Source organism: Artibeus jamaicensis, unplaced genomic scaffold, assembly GCF_021234435.1.
Source record: "Artibeus jamaicensis isolate MK-2021 breed Jamaican fruit bat unplaced genomic scaffold, CSHL_Jam_final contig_467, whole genome shotgun sequence".
Lineage (NCBI taxonomy): Eukaryota > Metazoa > Chordata > Mammalia > Chiroptera > Phyllostomidae > Artibeus > Artibeus jamaicensis.
Genome location: NW_026521845.1, coordinates 1,032,238 through 1,052,827, shown reverse-complemented (window position 1 = coordinate 1,052,827; position 20,590 = coordinate 1,032,238). Strand labels below are relative to the sequence as shown.

The following is a 20,590-nucleotide window of genomic DNA, read 5'->3' as shown; positions in this document are numbered from 1 at the left end:
TGGAAGAGGGGAGCCGAGAGGGCCTCTGATCAGACTCTGTCTTCGATTTCTGAGGAGACCTCAGTTTTCTCACCTCGGAACCGAGGTCTGTCCCGGCCAAGCCGTCTTCTCAGTTTTGTGGCTGGGCTCTCCGGAAGGGCTGGCTGGGCAGTTCTCGCCTGGGTCACGTCCCCTCGGCTGAGTTGGATGGGCAAGATGGGTCACTGCCACGCCTGGCAGCTGAGATCGCAGCTGGTGCCCTTGACCGAGGGACTGCATGTGGTCTGTCCAGCATGATGACGTCAGGGTAGACAGACTTCTCGCCTAGCAGCTGGCTTCCCTCAGAGCAGATGTCCCGAACACCTGGTGAGAGCTGTGTGGCCCCGGCTGACCTGGCCTTGGAAGTCACGTGGCATTGCTCCCTCTGCCATCCGCCGGTTACAAGAGTCACTGAGCCAGCCCAGATTCAGGAGGAGAGGACTCAGACTCCACCTCTTGATTATAGGAATGCCAAAGAATTTGAATTTATGTTTGAAACTGCTCTAACGTAGCAATAGTATCTACTTCATAAGGTTGTTTGGGGATTAACAACCCTTAGAACAGCTCCTGACCCACAGTTGTTAATGATAGTGATGGCGGTGGTGGTGGTGGTGACTGGGAGGAGGAGGAGAAGGAGGAGGGGACTACACTGCTCTCCTGCAAATTATCTTCTCTCTGGCAGGTTGAATCTTAGATGGTTTCCATTGCTGGTCTCGCCCAATCTGTGTTTCTTATGTGATAACAGGAGACTCGTTCACTACTATGACCCTCATGAACGTCTAAGACTGGTCTTCATTTTATTGTCGCCTCCTACTATTTAAGGTTTGAGGAGTTTTGCACTTTTTCTGCTGCTGCTCTTTTACATCTTGTGTACGTCATCTCGTATCTTTCTTTCCACATCCATCCCTGAGATAGACATAAGGCCAGTTAGATTGCAAATGTACAAACTCACACAGATAAGGGTCCTTGAATAACACGGTTTTGTTCAACATCAGTTTGTTATAACGTTGGTGTGATGCTGTAGGAACTTAACCCTCGTTTGTGTCTATTAGCCTCTGGTCGAATTCGTGGCATTATATGTCGTTTCGCTTAAAGTCTTAGAGCCTACTGACATGTTGAATGAGGACTGAACTGTATTTTCCAATGGTTGCCAAACTTTGTAGTAGAATCAAAAGTCATTGATTTTGGTTGAATCATCCCCGTGTCCAGTCACAGTTAATAGGGACACCGGGTGTGGTGTAAACAGGAGTAAGAGGGGCACCTGGGTGGTTGACTCAGCGGCTCAGACTTGTCATCAAAACCCCAAATGCGTATTCTTCCTGATTTTCTTTTCAGTCATTTCTGTGCAAAATACATCGGCTCTGCCAGTGGGCTGGCCCATTAGGGTCACAAGGTGGATGCAGTGGTTTCGTAGTTCATGGCTTTAGGGAGAAGAAGTAAAGACCGCTCCTGCCCCCCAGCACCCCAGTCCCCAGCACAGACCACAAGACATGGTCCAACTGAGGTTAGTCCAGCTTTCTGGGGTGGCCAGTCTTGGGCTCCAGAGGCTTGTCCTGTGGGAGGTCATAGGTTGATTAATTTCACCTAGTCCCCGTCCACCTGCAGAGCTAGGGAGGAGTTACCATTCAGGAGGACCCAGAGAGAGAAGGGCTCCCTCTTGAACACTCCCTTCCTCTGATGAACGACAGCAACAAGGTGAGGTGTTCGGTGGCTCAGTGAACAACAGTGTCTGCTGCAGTTTCCTGCACTAACACGGCTTCTTACACATTTGCTCTTGTCATGTGATCGGATGGCATTTGGGGACACAGGTTTGGCTGTCCAGAGCTCTGTTCAGTGGAGAAGTGTGTTCATGTTTATTCCTGGAAAATAGAGGACAAAGGAAGACAGTTCAAATATTTCCAATGTCCACACTTGTTTTGAATTGGAGACAAAGTCATCGTTGCCCAAGGGATGGAACAATTTCAGACATGAGGACTATTAGTAGTTGAGCAATTTGCAGTTGAAAGCTGGACACCATTGGGCATTCACATACTGGTTTCATATTTTGCTCCCTTGTGGTTCTGTAAGAGAACCTGGTTATCTTCAAAGTTTCTGAAGAGGTAAAATGTTAACGCCCTTGAACTGAAAATATTAGCACGTTAGGAAAGGGAGTTTCCTTCTAAGAGCTGGCATTTGTAAAAGTGTCTGTGTTCGGGTTCAGTATTTCCATCCCCAGAGTGGGAAGAAGCTCACCTCCAGGCTTTCCGCCTCCTCTCGCTCTTGCCAGCAGTCCCGGTAAATAACACACGCTCCAGCCGTGAGGGCCCGGCCACAGCCAGACAGGATCTCTTAGACCTCGCTTTACTTCCAGCTGGGAGGAGGAGCTGCAGTGATGAATCTCAGTTCTCTCTTCAAGAACTTTCCCCCAAACGCTGAAATTGCCTCATTACTGCTTGTGAGAACACCCCGAAGGTCTCACAGAACTCGAGGAGCTGTGACTCATTCATTTAGGGATCGTTCCTAGGGACCTAATGACTGTCCTGCGCAGGCACAGCGAGGCATCTCAACACTTTGCAATTAACCAGGACTCTCTTTAGTGTGAATGGATTCAATAAGGTTTTTAAAACTCTAAAGCTTAATGACGTTATTCCGTGGCCCCCAATGAAGCGTGGTAATCTCATACCTACATGGTAGCTCACCATTCTGCACGTGACACTCTGAAACTCACTTCCAGGTGTTGACTTGTGCCTTCTGAGACGTGTTTTGGGAGAAACGCCACTCTCACTGGAAGACTACCCATGCTCTTCTTTTGTCAAATAGAAAATGGACACAGTGTTTCAGTGTGCAAATCACTGTGATGTAGAGAGTTGTGTACAGAGGCAGAAAACTCTTTTGCCTTAGGAAAGTTACGATTCCTGGGCTACAGACTCCTTCCCTCCTTCCCATAGTGCTCTCTAATTATATGGGAATCCAGCCCTGCACGCACTGTACAAGTCAGAGAGATGCTGGCGGGTCTGTCAAGTTAATAATAAAAAAATGGCACATGAACTTGAAGCAGGAAATGTTGATGCCAAAAGGCCTTAATAAATCATGTATGTATATTATAATACAGGGAGAACTAGTATGAAAACTATTCAAAGAGATACAATCTAAAATATTATAAATAAATTAGAATCCTGAAAAATAGGCCCTCGCAAACGTGGCAGATGATTTTTGACGAAGGTGTAAAAGCCACTTGCAGAGAAAGGATAGGGTTTTAAACAAATGGTGCTGGAGAGATTGCACATCCATAGACAAAAAAATTTCACACTTTATATAAAAATTAACTTCAATGGATCGTAGACTTAAATGTAAAACAAAAAGTAAAAAACTTTGTGAATAAAAATAGGAGTATGTCTCTAAGACTTGACATTAGAACATAATTTATTTTAAAAACCATTGGTAAACTGTACTTCATTACAATAAAAAGAATTGTTTTGCTCTGCAAATTCCCATGTGAAAAGGACGGAAGGACAAGCTACACACCGGGAGAAAACACTTCCACGCCGCATATCCAACAAAGGACTAGCGTCTCGAATACACGAAACATTCTCAAAACGAAATAGTGAAGAAAAAATACAACCGGGGTAAACAGGCCCGCCGCACGAACAGACGTCTCCCTGAAGAGGACACGCAGATGACAAATAAGCCCTTGAAAGGATGTTCAACACCGCTGTACACGGGGGCAGCACAGCCGAAAACCACAGTGAGTTCTCGGCAGGGAGCAAAGAGGCTGGGTCACTCAGACACCGAGGCGGGAACCGTGAAACGGCACAGTCCCTCTGGGACACAGCGTGGCAGCTTCTTACAACCCTGAGTGCACCACTACCGTACTGCCTCGACAACTGCACTCTTGGACATTTCAGAGAAATAAAAATTTAACTTCGTGTGGAAAGCTGTACATGTATGTTGACAGCAGCTTTCTTCTTCATACCCCCACATGGGGACCATCACATGGGGACGCTCTTTAGCAGGTGGCCGGGGGAAATGGAAGGGTAGTAAATAGAACATAACCACTGGGAATGGGGACGATGGGCTGGGTGTGCATTTCACTGAGCGCATTCCCAGGGGTCGGAACGCTGGGCCATGTGATTGACGTATTTTCAACATTAATATGACAGTCACATTTCAAAGACATTCGAGTACTACCTGCTCACCAGCGGTGATAGGAGAGTACTGGTAGCTTCGTATCTTTTCCCATACTTGGCATTGTTTGGCTTTTGACTTTTAGCCATCGAGCACATGTGTTCTCACACTGCGGTTTAATATGCTTTTTCCTGATGACCGATGGTGTCCAGCATCTTTTGTAAGTTACTTCCTGGCCACATACTTGCCCTGTTTTGAGAAGTGTCTGTTCACGTCTTTCTCCTTCTAAACACTGGGTCTTCCGTCTCTTTCTCCTTGATTTGTGGAAGCCTGTTTCTATCCTGGAGTCAGTCCTGTTTGGTTACCTGTGTGACAAATAATGTCTCCCAGGTTGTGGCTTAGCGTTTTATTCTCTCATGGTGTTTTTTGATGACTATAAATTTGTATTATTAATGAAGTCAAATTTGTCATTTGTTTTCTTGAGAGTTCAGTGCTTTTTAATTTCTTCTTAAGAGATCTTTGCTTACTACAAAGTCTAGTGACATTATCCTATTTATCTTCTAGAAGGTTTATTGTTTTACCTTTTAGATTTTGATCTGCGATCCACCTGAAACCAATACTTGCATCGTGTGAACCAGCCATCGCGATTTTCCTTTTTCCTGCAGTAATATCCAAGTGACGTGGTACGTACGTCAGGAAGGCAGTCAGCTCCCCGCTGTGGGGTGTTTCATCTCTAATAATGTTTTCAGAACATGTTATTTCCAATCTTTCACTTGTGACCTGTTTGTATCCTAGCACTTAACATCTGTCTGTTGTAAGCATATATTGATTTCAATTTTTAATTCTAGTCAAGAGTCTTTACCATTTAATTACAGTATTCACACATATTTACCATAATTCCTAATATAGTGGGTATAAATATTTCTGTTACCATTTTCCCTTCTGTGCCATGTTTATTCCTGTTTTCTTCATTGCTTTCATAAAAGGAACACAAGTAGTTTTTAAAAGACTTATTTATTTTTAAAGAAAGGGTTAGGGAGGGAGAAAGAAAGGGAGAAAAACATCATTGTGAAAGAGAAACATTGATTGATTGCTTCTCATATGCACCCCGACTGGGGACCGAACCTGCAACCCAGGCATGTGCCCATGACCAGGAATCCAATTGGTGATATGTTGCTTTGCAAGATGATGCCCAACCAACTGAGCCACACTGGTCAGGGAATTATTGAAGTGTTTTTAATTTTAAACAATTTTTCCCATATTAGCGTGTCAGTTATATAGTCTTTTAGCTTCTCAGTTTTTTGATGACCATAAAGGGTTCAGTAGGAAACCTTGACTTTCTAAAGTCGAATCTAAATAAGTACTTCTGCTCCTTTCAAGTACCTGAGCCTGTCTTCACTCTTTTCTTTCCCTCCTTCCCTTTGTCCGGTTGTCATGTATTTCACTTCTCCATGTATTTTAGGCTGCGAAGGAAATTGTCATTGCTTTTTCCCATCAGTACTCACTTAGGTCTCCCCACACATGTGCTCATGGTTTCTCGTTCCTCTGGGCGTGGGCTTGCTTCCAGCTGGGGTCATGTCCTTCATTATGGATGTGTTGCCAAGGAATGCATTTAGTGTTTGCTTATCTGAAAATATCTTTATCTCTGCTTTTGGAGTGAATTCAGAATGATTGTATAATGTATAGATTGGCTGTTGTTTTCTTTCAGCATTTGAAAGATGTTTTATGGCCTCCTGACGTCCACCATTTCTGCTACCATGTTATTGTTCCTTTGAAGTAAATGTCTTTTTTTCCCTCTGGCTGCATTTAAGGTTTTGTTGTGTCTTTGCTGCTCAGCGGTTTCACTATGACAGACCTGGGCGTGTTTTATTCCTTTGATTTTTCCTGTAGTGCTTCCTGTGTGTGTAGTTTGATATTTCCCTGGTCAGTCTTTGAAAATGCTTAGCTAATATCTCCTCTGACATTTTCCCATCTCGTTCTTTCTTTTTCCTTCTGAATTCATCCTTATAGACAATGAATTAAAATAATGACGATGAATATATTCAAGGAGATAGAAGATGTGATGGATCATTGAAGCAGAGAATTGAAGTGTGCAAAAGAATTTCAAATGAAAGTTACAGAACTGAAAAATACACAGCATTTAGAACATGCAGATAAATTGAATAGCAGATTAGATACAGTAGAAGGAAGGGTTAGTAAATGGAAGATAGGTATATTGAAAATATCCAGCATGAAGTTGAAGAGGTGGATGAACTTCTCTCTGTCTCTTCCTGCCACGGAGGCTGACTATCTATTGTACAGGGTCTGGCAGAAGTAACACCATTGAGTGTGGTTGGTACGGTGCGTGAATGTCTCACACGAGATGGACAGCAATTTGAATATTTCACCTAAAATGTCACATGGTGTGCTTGAGTGTGATATCGTTATGTTACAGAATTACATGCTTGTGATTTTGTAATAAAAGGTTTTTATGTAAGATCAGGGGGTGTTATTTTGCTGGCCCCTGTATTGCCCCTGTGCAGCTTCATTTCCTTCCATCACTTGGGTGAGTGTGTTGGCAGGGAGAAGCAGTGGGGCGGGCACAGCCCAGGCAGGTGAGACAGTGCGTGAAAAGGCATGTAGCCAGGGAGAGTCGGCAGCTCTGGGGGTTCAGAGGAAGCCACCAGACACGCGCAGGGTCCTTTTTGTGTTGGGCCACCGAGTCTGGAAAGATGCACAGGCTCTTGCATGTCTTTTCTGACCACGTGATTAAGAAGAACCAATACTTACTTCACTGATGCTTGGCGGTGTATACCAGTTTGGCCTCCCCCGATCTTCTGGTGGAAGTCGTCCATCGCTGTGTGAAATGAAGTGCATTACTGGAGGCTAACTAGCTATAGCCAGGGGCGCAGGCTGTTGGCCTGGTGTGATGAAAGGTCACTGGATTGATGTTTGCACTTTTGTTTCCCCTCTGTCTTAGCTGCACGTGTCCGCTGCTGGGAAGAGTGTGGGGAGCTGACTTGGAAGCTTGTCAGCTGCTTCTCCAGAGCCTGCAGCTCCAGGAGCCCGGAGGTTGCCCGTCCGCAGCAGAGGAGAAGCTGGTGGATGACTCAGGGGGGGCTGCCTGTGCCACAGTCCCCGGCTGCTGCCCCCTGCCCTGCTCTGGAGATGAGAGGAGGGCCCCGCTGCAGGCGCTCAGCCGCGAGTGGAGGGCTCAGCCCGCCCCCTCGCCTCCCTGTGCCGACAACAAGCAGAAAGAGGTCTGTCCAGCCCCGCAGCCTCCACAGGGCCCCACTCACACCAGTGGGAGGGCTTCCCACAGGACCATAGGAACGTTTCACAGTCTTGCGAACTCCTGAATAGGATTATAAAATAATGTAGAATTTTTTGTAGGAGGAGTTTAAAACCTAGAAGAGCAAAGAGAAAAACTTGGGCCTATTTAGTTCTATTTTCTTCTACTTTTATGACCACAGTTAGAATATTCAGTTTCATACATAATTACTATATAAATATACACTATATGTGTCATTTAACATACACACAACTATTATATATACTGTATGTGTCATATATATTGATTATATGTTTAGAATCTATCTCTTACAACATACCATTACTTATTAGAATCAAACATTCAAATATATGTGTTTATCCCATTAACTGTTTTTGGCAAACCAAGATCATAACAGGTGTTTGTAATCTGTTTTATTTGTTTAAAAAAAACACAGCCTAACCCTCAATTGGCTTATCATGCTATATATTATATAAGTGTAAAATTATATTTCACATAGATGTGCATGTGTATACATGCATGTATATATGTACACACATGTAGATTTATTTAACATTTGCCCCAAGGCTGAACTCAACAGAGAAGAGCTGGCGACCTCCCCTCCCCTCCCCTCCCCTCCCCTCCCCTCCCCTCCCCTCCCCTCCCTTCCCCTCCCCTCCCCTCCCCTCCCCTCCCCTCCCCTCCCCTTCCCTCCCCTCCCAGCTCCCAGGGCCTCCTCTTCCCTCTCCCTCCGGCTCATCTCTCCCCTCGCTTTCCCCTCTAACCCTCACAATATTCCTTTCCGTGAAAGGGCCCTAGGACTATTTTTCCAGTTTCACTGCCCTGACCGAGGCTTGGAGCTTTTTTTCTGGCCAGGTTCCCAGGTGTTCTGAATATTAAAAGGAAATTAAAGTGTGGTGAGGCTGGAGGAACGTGTCACTTCACATTTGCAGCTTGGGTTTGACGCTCGCTGCACCTTCGCCCTGACTCTCCGTGCAGTGGGACGAGTCTCCCCCCGGGTGGCCTCCCTGACACAGGACAGTGGCCACCCAGAGTGACACTCACTGGCGGCCTGTGCTCCCAGTTGCCGCCTCTGAGCTGCTTGGGAAATGGACACTCAGTCCTGGTTTTGAATTGAGTGACTTCCGAGAAGCCACTCTTGTCTCTGTGGCTCTTGTCTCTGTGGTCCCGCTGGCCCCTCGTGGTCAGGCTCCAAATGGAGTCACAGATGACCTCAGCCTTTGTCCCCCGAGGCCTGTGGGGGACCCGCCCTGAAAGCCAGGCTGCCGGAGCTCTTGGTAGAGGTGTGGAAACTTTGCCATCTGTTGCAGTTGGGCAGCTGGAAAGAATATTCTGGAGTGGAGGGGAGCAAGGGGTGGGGAGTCCTGGGTGGAAGAACCACAGGCCCTGGGGCCGAGGTTGAAGGTCAGGCTGGCTTTCCGAGGTGGGCTCCCAGGGGCTCTGTCCAGGCCAGGCTTGTGGCGGGGTCTGCTGGGGCCTCAGCACCCCCTGGAGGTCAGGACTGATTCAGCAGATTTGGCCTTGTGCAAGGAGTCTTTTCCCTCCCTCCCTCCTCCTCTCCCCTGCTTCCTCCCTCCCCTTCTCCCCCCTGTGTCCGTCCAGGCTCTCTGGCAGATGACTTTCCCAGGTATAGGAGGATGACGCCTCCCTTATAAGATTATTCGCACCTGCCAATCTGGCTATAGGAAAGCAGAGCTAATTTTGCCTAAAAGAGAGAAATTCAGAGTCAAGGGGAATGAATAGCAGAGCCTTGTCATAGGATGACACAGGAGGTTCCGGCGAGGAGGAGGCCCCGGTGGCTGCTTCTCTGAGCTCCCGGTCCTCCCTCCGCCCCCAGCTCCTCTGCACCAAGTGCAACGCCAGGACGCCCTGCAGAGCTGTGTTGCTTTCCTGGGGGTGGCGAGAGCAGAGGGGACTTCGCAGCGTTTGCTGGGTCCCCTGACCTACGCCAGGCCCCATCCCGTATTTTTCTCTGGGGTTATATTCAGAGAGGAGGCAGGCTTCCTCTGAATCCGTGAGTGAGTGGCTGGAATGTTAAGATGGTACATATTTCCTGGAAAGGGCAACATTATGGGAACAGAGAACATTTCAGTTGCTGCCAGGAATCGGGGCTGAGGGGAGGGGCTGGTCACAAAGAGCTGCAGGAAGGAGTTTGGAGTGTGTGTGTGTGTGCAGTAGAACCGTTCTGTATCTTGGTTATGCATCCTATGTCTAAATCTGTAACCTTACACCAAAAGGAGTGAAATTTAATGCATATCACTTCAAAAAAGTGACACCTACCTATTTCAAAGCAAGGCAGGAGGTGTCTGAATCCATTGCGCTCAGCTTAGGGCTGTGGAAGATAGTAAAATATGGTGGGAGGAGCCTGAGGTGGGGAGACTGCCTGCAGGCTGCTGCATTTCCTTATCTGCTCAAAACAGTGAGGGTGAGGAAAACGACCTAAATAACATAATGCACCTGAATATGAGTGGCACAGAAAGAGTAGGGGTCAAAAATGTGTGTGCTCATCACCTTCGGACAGTTACTGATGTCTCTAAGATGTTTGAACAATACTATATCTTGCCTTCTTGATGAAGAAGCAGAAGTGAGCAATGAAGTAGTGGAAGACAGCTGAGAAAATAAAGGTTTAATAAAGGAAGCGTCTTGTTCGTATTTGGATTGAGGGTTTTAGACCCTGGAAGGCACAGAGAAACGACCACTGAGGGTGTTGTTTGGAAGGCGATTTAGTTTTCCCGCCTGGGTTCTGCAGGGAGTTATTGAAGTCTGGGGCACTTGTGTGCCTATCCTGTGGCGAACGCGTCTATTTGCTTTGTAGCTCTGAGTCGGCTCGGTTTTGGAACTCCCCGAGGGGTCTGGCCACCCCACCCTGGTTTCTCTGTTGAAGTGTGACGCCCTGAAGGCAGTCAGTTTCTTCTCAACCCAAATCTTCCGTGGAAAATTTCTGACTTCGAGGGGTCCACAGGGAGCTGGATTGGTGAAGCCTTCACTGTGCTTATTTGGCCTACGTGATTCTGTGCCTTTCGCTCGCGCTTTGTTAGCACAAGTGCTTTGTCATTAATTAAAGCTTTCACTGTGTTTATGGTCCCATCGGGCCACTCCGCACCATTTCCCCCATTTTACAGCTGGGTCCACGGAGGCACAGTAAACTGCTTTGGGCTTTGTCATGAGGGCGTGGGCCTGAGGGTCACGGGCCAGTCTTAGCGTGCTCTTCCTCGGTCGTAAGAGCCTCCTCTGTTTTGGTTTCCTTGAGCCTCTCCTGCAAGCCTTTCCTGGCCTCTGGAAGCAATCAGCTGCCACTGGCCCTGTTTTATAGATATTACAGAAATTGCGCAGGGGCCAGACGGGAGCTGGGGAAATCACCGCGCCAGCTTCCTCCGCTGTGAAGTTGCTCTTTTGTCCTCGCCGTTCTGGCCGTAATAGCTGCCTAATTCTTTCTTTCCTGTCTGCAGCCCGCCTGCCGGGGTGCACGCTGTGTCCCTGCGGAGTGGGCCCCTCCCGCGGAGTTCCCTGGACAGCATCACTGGGCCTGGGCTTGTCACCCCAGCTGCTTCTGTTCCCATCCTGTTGCTGCCGCCCAAGGGGTAAAAGAGGCCAGAATGGGTGCAGCCACTCGGAGCTGTGTCCTGGACCGTTTGAGTGGCCAGTGAGTGAAGGTGTCTGTGGTAAAAAGTTCGCAGTGAGAACCAGGTGCTGTCCCTTTCCGTACTACACCAGAGTCCCAATTCCATTTCACTCCGTTTCACGCGACAGGAAAGCTGGAGGAAAGGCTTTCTGTGGTGAAGGCGTGTGTGCTCACTCACCGTCTTACCTGGTTCCAACCCCAGAGCCGTGTGTAGCGGTAGGAAGGCAGAGGCGGACCCGGGTCTGCCTCCGCTCCGCCACTTCCCGGCTCACTTCGGGCTCAGCTCCCTCACCAGGAGAACAGGGTAAAAAGAGCTGGTCCTGCCCTGGCAGGGTAGCGCAGTGGGTTGGAGCGTGGTCCTGATACGCTAGGGTTGCAGGTTCTCTCCCTGGTCTGGGCACATTCGGGAACCAACCAGTGAATGCATGGGTGGGTGACACACGAAATTGATGTTTCTCTCTCTGTCTCCTTTCTCTTTTCCCTAAAAATCCATCAATAAGAAAGAAACAAGTAAAGCAAGCAGGTCTTGAACTACCCGTGTGAGAGTTTGTGAGACAATACAAGGACACGGTCACTTACCCGCCAGCTGCTTTCCTCTGATGCCTTTTGGGAGACAGCCGAGGGCCAGGGCACGAAGAGGAGTTGACCTCCGAGGACATTTAGAGTTTTATGTGGCACACCCAGCTGTATTGCAAACCCAAGAGCCGACCAGCAGAAGCAATCAGGATGCAACCAGGGTGGTAATTGGTGGATGTATGAAAGAGCCAGAGAGTCACAGAAAATGACGCATGTGCATTTTGAACTTCTTTAAAACTGAAGACACGCGACTGTTTGCCAGCCGTGTGCTGTGGGCCCGAGGCCCTTTGTCTGCAGAGTCTGCTGCCTGCCTCCTCCCGGGGCCCTTCTGTGCACACCTCGGCGCTAACGCCTCATCTGCGGTTTCCAGTTTAGGTGACGCGAAGGAGGCCTGAACACTTCAACGGCGTTTGCAAAGCAAAATCCTCAGTCTCTTTTTCTCCCCCCGCCCTTTTTTTCCATCCTCACCTGAGGATACGTTTACTGATAGAGAGAGGAGGGGCGAGAGGGCCGTGGAGAGAGAGAGAGAAACATCGATGTGGGAGAGAGACACCCAGAGGTTGCCTTTTGTACGCATCTCAACCAGAGATCAAACTTGAAACCTAGACTTGTGCCCTGACCAGGAATCGATACAAAAACACTCTTTTCACCCTGGTATTTTACTGCTTTACACTTACTCAAATTTTGTAATTAGGATTTTCGGTTCGCCTGTGCCTCGGCCCAGCCTGGCCTTGGCCCTGCCTTTGGGAGGGGGCAGGGCCACGCCCGGGCCACGCCCAGGCCTGGAGGTGGGGCCCGGGCTTCCTGCCTCCGTTCCTGGCTCCTTCTGGTCCCCTAAGTCGGCCTCCCTCACCTGCCCAAGGAAAGGAAGTGCGCTCCACTGATCTGCCTCCCTTTGGAAAATTCTGGAACGACTTTCTGTGCTCTGGGGCTTCACTGTGGCAGTCCTTCCACTAATTAAAAGTAACCCAGTGCAGCTGAGGAAAACGACCCGGGGCTCTGGGGGACGCTTTCATCCCGGAAACTCCTCGTCGTCCACGGCTGCACTCCCAAGGACGGCCACCGCCTGGGCGCGAGGACTAGTTTACGGCCCTTGTAACGTTGGAGGCTTATCTAACGAACACGGGGTGGTTTCCTTTGAGTGACTGGCACGGTTCTGGGCAATGAACCGATACTCTGCCCCCTTGTCATACGCAGGCTACTTTGGACTTTCTCGCCTCTTGGGGGCCAGGGCAGCCGAGCCAGGAGCTTCCTGCCCGTGTGGCTCTGTGCAGGGGGGACGTGGGCTGCAGTTCCGTGCACTCCCGCGTGGAGCGCCCACCAGGCTGGGCTCGCAAGGGGCCTCGGCCGGAGCCAGGGTTAAACGCTGGCATTCGACAACAGCAATCCCAGCAGTCTCACAGTCGCATAGTTTACAAAAGCAGTTAGAAATGGAAATCGTAAACCTAGAATGAACACAGATGCAGGTCGGCACCGGACTGTTCTTCTCGTAGCTCAGCGTTTTCTAGCTACAGGCAGTGTGCAGGCACATTGCCCCCTAAATGGAACCCCCAGCCTCGCTCTGTTTCCATCGTCTTACACAAAAGGACCTTATGGTGTGATAGCCCGATCCCTGGAATCTGAATCTCGTGTGAAACGGGGGTGAGACAGGCACATGCCGACGCACCAGTATCGTTTACAAACAGATTTTGCCTCCAGAGGTTCTAACAGGGTTTGGCCTCCTCCAGCTCTGACCTTTGACTGCAGTGTGTTAGAAGGAAAGCCGTCCAACTTCTCTGCAGTGGTCGTGTAATGTAAAATAGAGCTGAAAACCACAGGTCACGGAACGTATGTGAATGATCAGGGAGCGTCTGCTTTTATCAGTTCTTTTTGGTTCTGCTCGTTGGTTCTGTTTAGAACTCCTCAGCGCCTCCTGTCACAAGCACACAGACACCGTATTTTGCTGTGTATAACACGCGTTTTTTTGCCCATTTTTTTTAGGGAAAAATAAGGATGCACATTATACATGGGCAGCACTGAAATGTGGGTGCACGTTATACACAGCAAAATACGGTACTTGAAGACAGTTCACCGCTCCCTCTGACCTAAAGACATCTACATAGTTCAGATGCCTTCCTTACCATTTATGACATCTGGATGCTTTTAAAAGAACTACCATTTACTCGGGGTGCAGCCCTGTAATTTAGATATTTGGATAAATACCTGCATTATGTGGAGTAATAACGATGTACCTTTAGTGTCCTAATTGGAGCCTCTGTGCTTGGCATTTACACATGACTGTAGCAGTCAGAGTTTATGTAGAAAGACAAACACTTATAAAATCTATTTCAAATAAATGTGAAAGATATTCCTTGTAGTGTGGACAGGACTTTGAGGTAAATGCTCTTTATGTGGACAACAAAAAAAGAAAGAAAGAAAACCATGTAGCATTCCTGGAATGTATTTGCCAAGCAAATACTTTGGAAAACAGCCCGAGGAACACGTTTCAGTCTGTGAGCTGAATGCCGAACCAAGTGCGTGCGTTATGCAGTGCATCAGCTAAGCTCGCGGGCGGTGGGGATTGCATCTGGTTTACCTTACGCTGCAGGAGCGGGAATGAGGCTTCACAACAGGGCAAACACCACGAGGTTCAAGTTGCATCTTTGGCTTGTGATCACTGAATGTTTGCAGCACAATTTAAAAAAAGATTTTATTTATTTTTAGACAGAGGGGAAGGGAGGGAGAAAGAGAGGGAGAGAAACATCAATGTGTGGTTGCCTCTTGTGCGCCCCTTACTTGGGACATGGCCTGCAACCCAGGCATGTGCCCTGACTGGGAATCAAACCAGTGATCTTTTGGTTTGCAGGCTGGTGCTCAGTCCACTGAACTACACCAGCCAGGGCCATATTTTTTTAACACTGCTTATGGCTCAGCAATTCATAAATGCAGGCAGCTTGACAACCAGAGGGGATCACTGGTCTGTGACCTGTCTTTTCTTTGTTGTTTTGGCTGTGACTTTGTGTTTGGGGGGAAGCTGTTTCTCCTGCCGTATCACAGGGCCAGCGAGCATGGGGATCCGCTTAAGAGAGCGCAGAGTAGGGTTTCCCAGGTGGGGTCCTTGCCCCCCACGCCCGACCCCAGGAGGGGACGGAGTAAGGAGTAACTTTAAAGCACAGAACGGTGGCGGGGGCTCAGTGCGTTTCCCACAGGAAAAGCAGGAGCAGAGGCGGTGCTCAGTGATGTCCCAGAGCGGCGTTAAATCACAGCCAGGAGCACATCCTCCATTATGAGGTTTCTGTTTTATTACTTGGTACCATTTCAGACGTCATGCTGCCTCCCCCTGCAGAGATACTTCTGACAGCATTGGGGAAAGTCAGCTATCTAAATATTCTTGATTCAGTGACTCCACCCAAGCTACAGCCCCTGCTCCAGTCTGTGGCAGGTCACCACCGAGGGGTACCATTTCGGAAACGCAGGCGCAGTGAGGCGTGGGAGCCTTTCCTGAGCCGAGCTGGCAGCTACAGCAGTTGGACCTAAACAGTTTCCCATTCCACATGCGTTTTCTGTTCCAAATAAAATAATTAATATGGTTTTTCTCATTGCTCTAGATACGGCCTAATAAGATACTGCTACCAGCTAGCTACTTGCTCCTATCAAAACAATTATTTTTATTATATTATTTCCTACCCTTTGAATAGGAGCTCTAGTTTGAAAGCTTGCAATGTTGATTATTTTCCAAATTCCATAGGCCGGGCCTTATTTATGAGAAGTAGCACTAAGTGAAAGGTCCTTGGAGACGCCAGCTGCGGAGTTTGACTGTTCCCACCAGTGTGTGAGGTTTAGGGAACTGCCCAGGCCGGCAACTGAACGCAGCTTTGGGTCTGAGTGTAAACTTCTGTAGATAAATGTTTTTAGAAAGTCGTCTTAATGGGAAAATCCTGCACAACAAAGGAAATCCCGTTCTCTGTTTTAAATCAAGCTTCTCGAGTCTGGCGAGTAGGACAGAAATTTGACATTAGCTCTAATGCAACCCAGCTGGGAATTTCTGCCCAAAGAGCCAAGTCTATGGGTTTTGATCATGAGCGGAGTTAAGCAAATTATATTTGAAATGCTGCAGGCTGAGTTGGCGCTACCGTATCATGCCCGTGTGGGGGGACGGGAGGGAAGATGCTGGGGTTTTTCTGAGGCTGATAAAGGGCACATTTGTATGGAAGTGCTGTGGCCAGCACACGGCAGGCGGACTAATTGCCCCAGGCAAAGCCATTCTCGGCTGCCTCAAAGGCAAGGGACCATCGTCTCCTGTCTGACTCTTCATGGGATGCCTTGGATGTGCAGTCTGAGAAAGAGCTCATCCTTGGATGTGCAGTCTGAGAAAGAGGCCTGGGGGGAAGGAGAGTCTCCATTCATTGTTTCAACAAGCAGTTACTGAGCACCTCCTAAGAGCTGGGCAGGATGCGGGGGCCAGGGCCGCAGGGGCGGCAGGACACCATTCTGCTCCCCTGAGGTGGGGGCATGGGCAGGTGCATGTCCTCTGAGGAAGGACGGGGCTGGAGAGAACACCAGGCTGCAGGAATAGCCCTAACCTGGAGGGGACGGGGGACAGGAGCATCCCTGGAAGAAGTGACTGCAGGGGTTTGGAGAGCAACGGGAGATTCGCCAGGCAGAGCCAGGCAGAGGCTCAGTAATGAGGCCATTGACCTGGAGCAGCTTCTTTCCTTCCGACCCACGTGGGAAATGGCTACACTTAGGGCAAAATGACAGGAGGGAGGTACGGAAAGAAAAAAAATCATTTGAAGTGCTGCAAAGACTGCCCGATGGGGCAAATTGCTGGAGAGTTTCCCAAGACGCCTTGAAATGCCAGACAACCTGTACTTCCTCCATTCAGAAATGCAAACCCTATAAAGCTCCATTTCAGCCAGGACTGCCAGGGACTTTGTAGTGGGAAATATTTGAATGGTCAAGTATCAGTCCTGTGGGGTTTTTTTGTGTGCCACATTTAATTTAATAATACAGATGGAAGCAGACGTTACAGATTTCCCACGGAGAAGAGCCCAGAGATCCAGGAGCCACTGGACGCGGTTTAGAGAACGTGCATTTGGAAGGTCGTGACCCTCACGTTCTCATTCAGAAGGCAGAAGTTTGCACCGTCCTTCCCCTGCTCACCGCCTCCTCTGTTCCGGGCACGGGGACCAGAAACGGTCCCGGCTCACCATGGCATTCCAGGTTGTCCTGGTTGATGTCACCACCACCAGCTGATCGGAATCTGAGTCCTGGAGGGAGCCCCTCCCCACAGGGAGGCTGGACCGACTCAGAGAAGACTCGGCAGAGTTCCAATGGTGGAGGGAAGAGAGGTGGTGTCTTCAGATGCCGTACGCCTCTCTGATTTCTTTGCCTCTTCCCCTTTATAAGCCCCCGACTCCACCCTGTGCCAGCCCAGCAAGAATCCTTCTCGGTTTGCCCCCAGATCCAGGGGAAATAATGGGCCAGATGAGGGGACGAGTGCATCTTAGACACCAACCTACCCTTTCCTCGTTGTGCGACCTCCAGCAAGCCTCAGGACTCAGACGCTGGGTGTGTAAACAGAGGGGCTGAGCCCCTGCCACTCCAAGCCTCTCTGCATCTCGCTGTGAAGGTCCTTAGGGAAGGCCCTGTGACATGCTGAGTGGCCCTCACTGAGGTGGCACTTGGTAAATGATCGCCTTTGGTGTCCTGGGGAACAGGGTGGGGTCAAGACCAGGGGCCTCACACCTCACACAAGGAACCCCACACTGAGACCCTTGCACTGTGCGCGCCTGACTTCAGTTCACCATTTTGGCTCTGACAGAAATGCCAGGGCTTTACTGAAGCCCTGAAACTTTGAAAAGAAGCTTCCCTTAAAAAAAAATAAACAAATGAGCAAACAGAATCTCTTTAATAGTTCCTATTTTGTAGACTTGTTTTGCACTTTCCCCCAAGTCTTAGACAAATGAAACAGATAAAATTAGAAAGTGGGACAGGGTTGACGGTAAAGGCCTGGAATCTCTGCAGAGTAAAGCCTAGAACCCATCGGCCTAAAAGGACACGTCTGAGAAAGGTCTTCTCGAAGCGCGAGAGAAACCAGCGGCAGCACGGCACGCCGGGGGCATCCTGTGTGGCTGGAGTGTTCACACCTCACGTGCCCAGGAGGATGTAGCTGCTCAATAGTGCAGTGATTTCGCCCTTCGTTCCACGCCGAGAGTGTGCCCCCAAACGGGTGTGGGTCCCGAGACAGGACTCTGCTCGTCTCTTACCCTCTGCCCCTCGTGATGGGTGACCTCGCCGTGCTGAGTAGCCACCATAGAGCGAGGCCCTGCTGGTCGCATTGCAGGCACATGCGTTGCTCAGAAGGTGTGTCTGCAGGGCTTGATAGCATGGCCTTCCACCAGGAGCCGGGGATTTGGGGACTGGGGACCAGCATCCATGGCTGCTTGTCTACATCTCTTTTTGCACTTCCCAGCCTCACGCTGGGGCAGGTGTGGGTGCTGGCACATCAGTGAGTGTCAGGGTCTGGTCAGTCTTGGTCATTGGTGTTGAGCGAGGCAGCGGTGAGGGTGCCCTTCCTGCCCGCACTTGCCCACAGTCCTTCCTCACACCCAGCCTCCCGTGTAGGGTGTAGCCGTTTAGCTCACTGTTTCAGCGATGATGGCCGAACAAGTCGTCCCCAACTTACTATAAAACGAGCGTTTGTTGTCCACATGGGTCTCTGGGGGAGGGTTTGGGTGGGGCCCAGGGGGAGGCTGTCTCCGCCCCACAATGCCTGGTGTCAGCTGAAGGTGGGGCCTGGCGTCCGCCAAAAACTCGGGGCCTCCCGGATCTGCTTCCGGCCAGGCCTTCGCTGGGTTCTCCACCAGACTCCGCACATGGCCTGTCGCTGTGGCTCGAGCTTCCTCACAGCACGGGGGCTGGGTGGCAGGGAAAGCAATCTGCAAAGACATGTCACCTGTTATGATCTGGCTCTGGGAGTCAGGCTTGTCGTTTTTGCTGGGTTCTGTCCATTGAAGGACCCTCCAAGGCACACCCAGGTCCGAGGGAGAGAAGTGATAAATAGTCTCTTGGTGGCAGAGAGGCAAGGTCCCCAAAGGCCACACATACCCTCCGCCAGACCTGGGCCCAGCGAGGAGGTGGACAGGGATGTTTTGCCTCGCCTTTCAAGTTCTGGGGTAACAGGCAGATTCCCTGCAGCTCTGTCTGGCTGGTAACCGGTCCCGCCTGGTCCTCTGCAGACAGTGGAGTTTTCATTGGGTGGATAGAAACGTGTAAGTCTGCCCTCTCGTCAGCTGTCAGCTCTCAGTCTAGTTATAAACTAATTCTGTTCCCAGGACTCCAAGTGGGAGCCTTTTGGTGAAGCCATAAGCCCTCAGAGAGTATCCGCCCGGGTCACACTCAGGATGCTCTCATTCAGGGGCAGAAGCTGTCAGGCCAGCAACCAGAGGTGCACTCGGGGCCTGGTGGGCGCTCCACGGGCTGGAGAAGCAGCGCCGCGAGAGAGGCTGGGCGGACCTTCGGCCCCGGGCCCCGGAGCCTTGGGACCTCGGAGTCTGTGCCTTAGGCTTCTTCGTGTCTTTTTTATCTTAAAAAAATTTTTTTTACAAATGTTTAGATGTATTTTTCCTTATGATTTGAATTACTGTTTTACTAACTTTTTTTCTTCATTATGTTTTAGAGATGTGGAAAATACAACAAAGTATAGAGGAAAAAATAAACGTTTGCTATATTCCTGCCCCCCAAAATAACAATTGTTCCTATTTTAGTGCTTTGCCTGTTTGAGTATTTCCTCATCATTAAATAGTCTTGTATTAAAAATGATTTAATGGGCCTAGCCAGTGTGGCTCAGTTGGTTGGAGAGTCATTCTGTATACCACAATGTTGCAGGTTCGATTCCCAGTCAGGGCACACGTCCAGGATGTGGGTTGGGTCCCCGCCAGGGTGCAGGCAATTGATCGATATTTCTCCTCCTCTTGCCTCTGTCTCTAAAAGCAATGAAAGAATGTCCTCGAGTGAGGATAAAAAAATGATTTTAATGGTTAAATAGAAATCAAATGTGCCAGAATTTATTTTAACCGTTTTCCTTATTGTTGGACATTTATCTCCTGTTTCCAATACTTTCACTATAACTACTTTTGCATTAAAATGTTACATTTTTATTTAATGTGCATGGTAAACATTTTTTCATACTTAAAAGCTAAGTAGAAATGATTTAAATTTAAACATATACATTTTATTTTTGAGCGATTCCAGGATGTGGAATTATTGGATCATAAGATGTAAACAATTTCAAATTTCAAATTCAGACCACGTACCCTGAAATCACTTTTCAAACTCGCACAATCTGTACATAATTTTAAAAGAAAAATAGGCAGGGATGATATGTTTGGGGAGAAATGTGAAGTCCTGTTTTACATGATTTAATTCAGCTTTGATTTATATTGTGTTGGCCTTCAAATGAGGATCGAGTCATTTGATTCCATTTACGGATGTTTTAAACCCCGGCTCCGTGTTCTGATTCTCTGGGTTTTTTCTGTCTTTAAGTGTATTGTCAGCGCATGTACTTTCCCTGTAAAGACTGTTTCTCTGTCCTGTGTGACTTGTGGTTGCACCTTGTTGGTTCCCTCCAGATGTCCCTTCTCTCAGTGTCCCCTGTATGCCAAGCATGGCTGTGGCGTTGGTTACTCCTGGCACCTCGCCTCAGCCTCATGTGCCTCGTCTACTCGGTCATTCCACCGCTTTGAATGATAACTGATTACTTTTTAGAATCAGTGAAATAGGCGTGCCCGCGTGATGTTGATGGGCTTGACGTCTTCTCGTCTTCAATGCTGGGGCCGGTTACGAGCAGACCTTCACGCGTGCGTCCCACGCCTGCGTGTTCATTCTGTCCCTCTGTCCTCAGTGCTGTGTGTTGTCACGAGGTTTCTTTTCCTCTGTACGCACTTTACTTGCAGTGTATTTGAAGTCTCCAATATCTACAACACTTATGTATTGTTCCAATGAGCACCATTTTATTC

General features: G+C 48.9%; 1 protein-coding gene across 1 annotated transcript in view; it reads left to right on the top strand.

The window, feature by feature from the left end:
* Positions 1-20,590, top strand: part of DISC1 (DISC1 scaffold protein) — a 242,247-nt gene that overhangs the window by 207,134 nt on the left and 14,523 nt on the right. Inside the window, exon 11 of the mRNA XM_053667294.1 lies at positions 7,082-7,361. Within this exon, the coding sequence (XP_053523269.1) occupies positions 7,082-7,361 (280 nt within the window). The remainder of the gene's footprint in view (positions 1-7,081; positions 7,362-20,590) is intronic.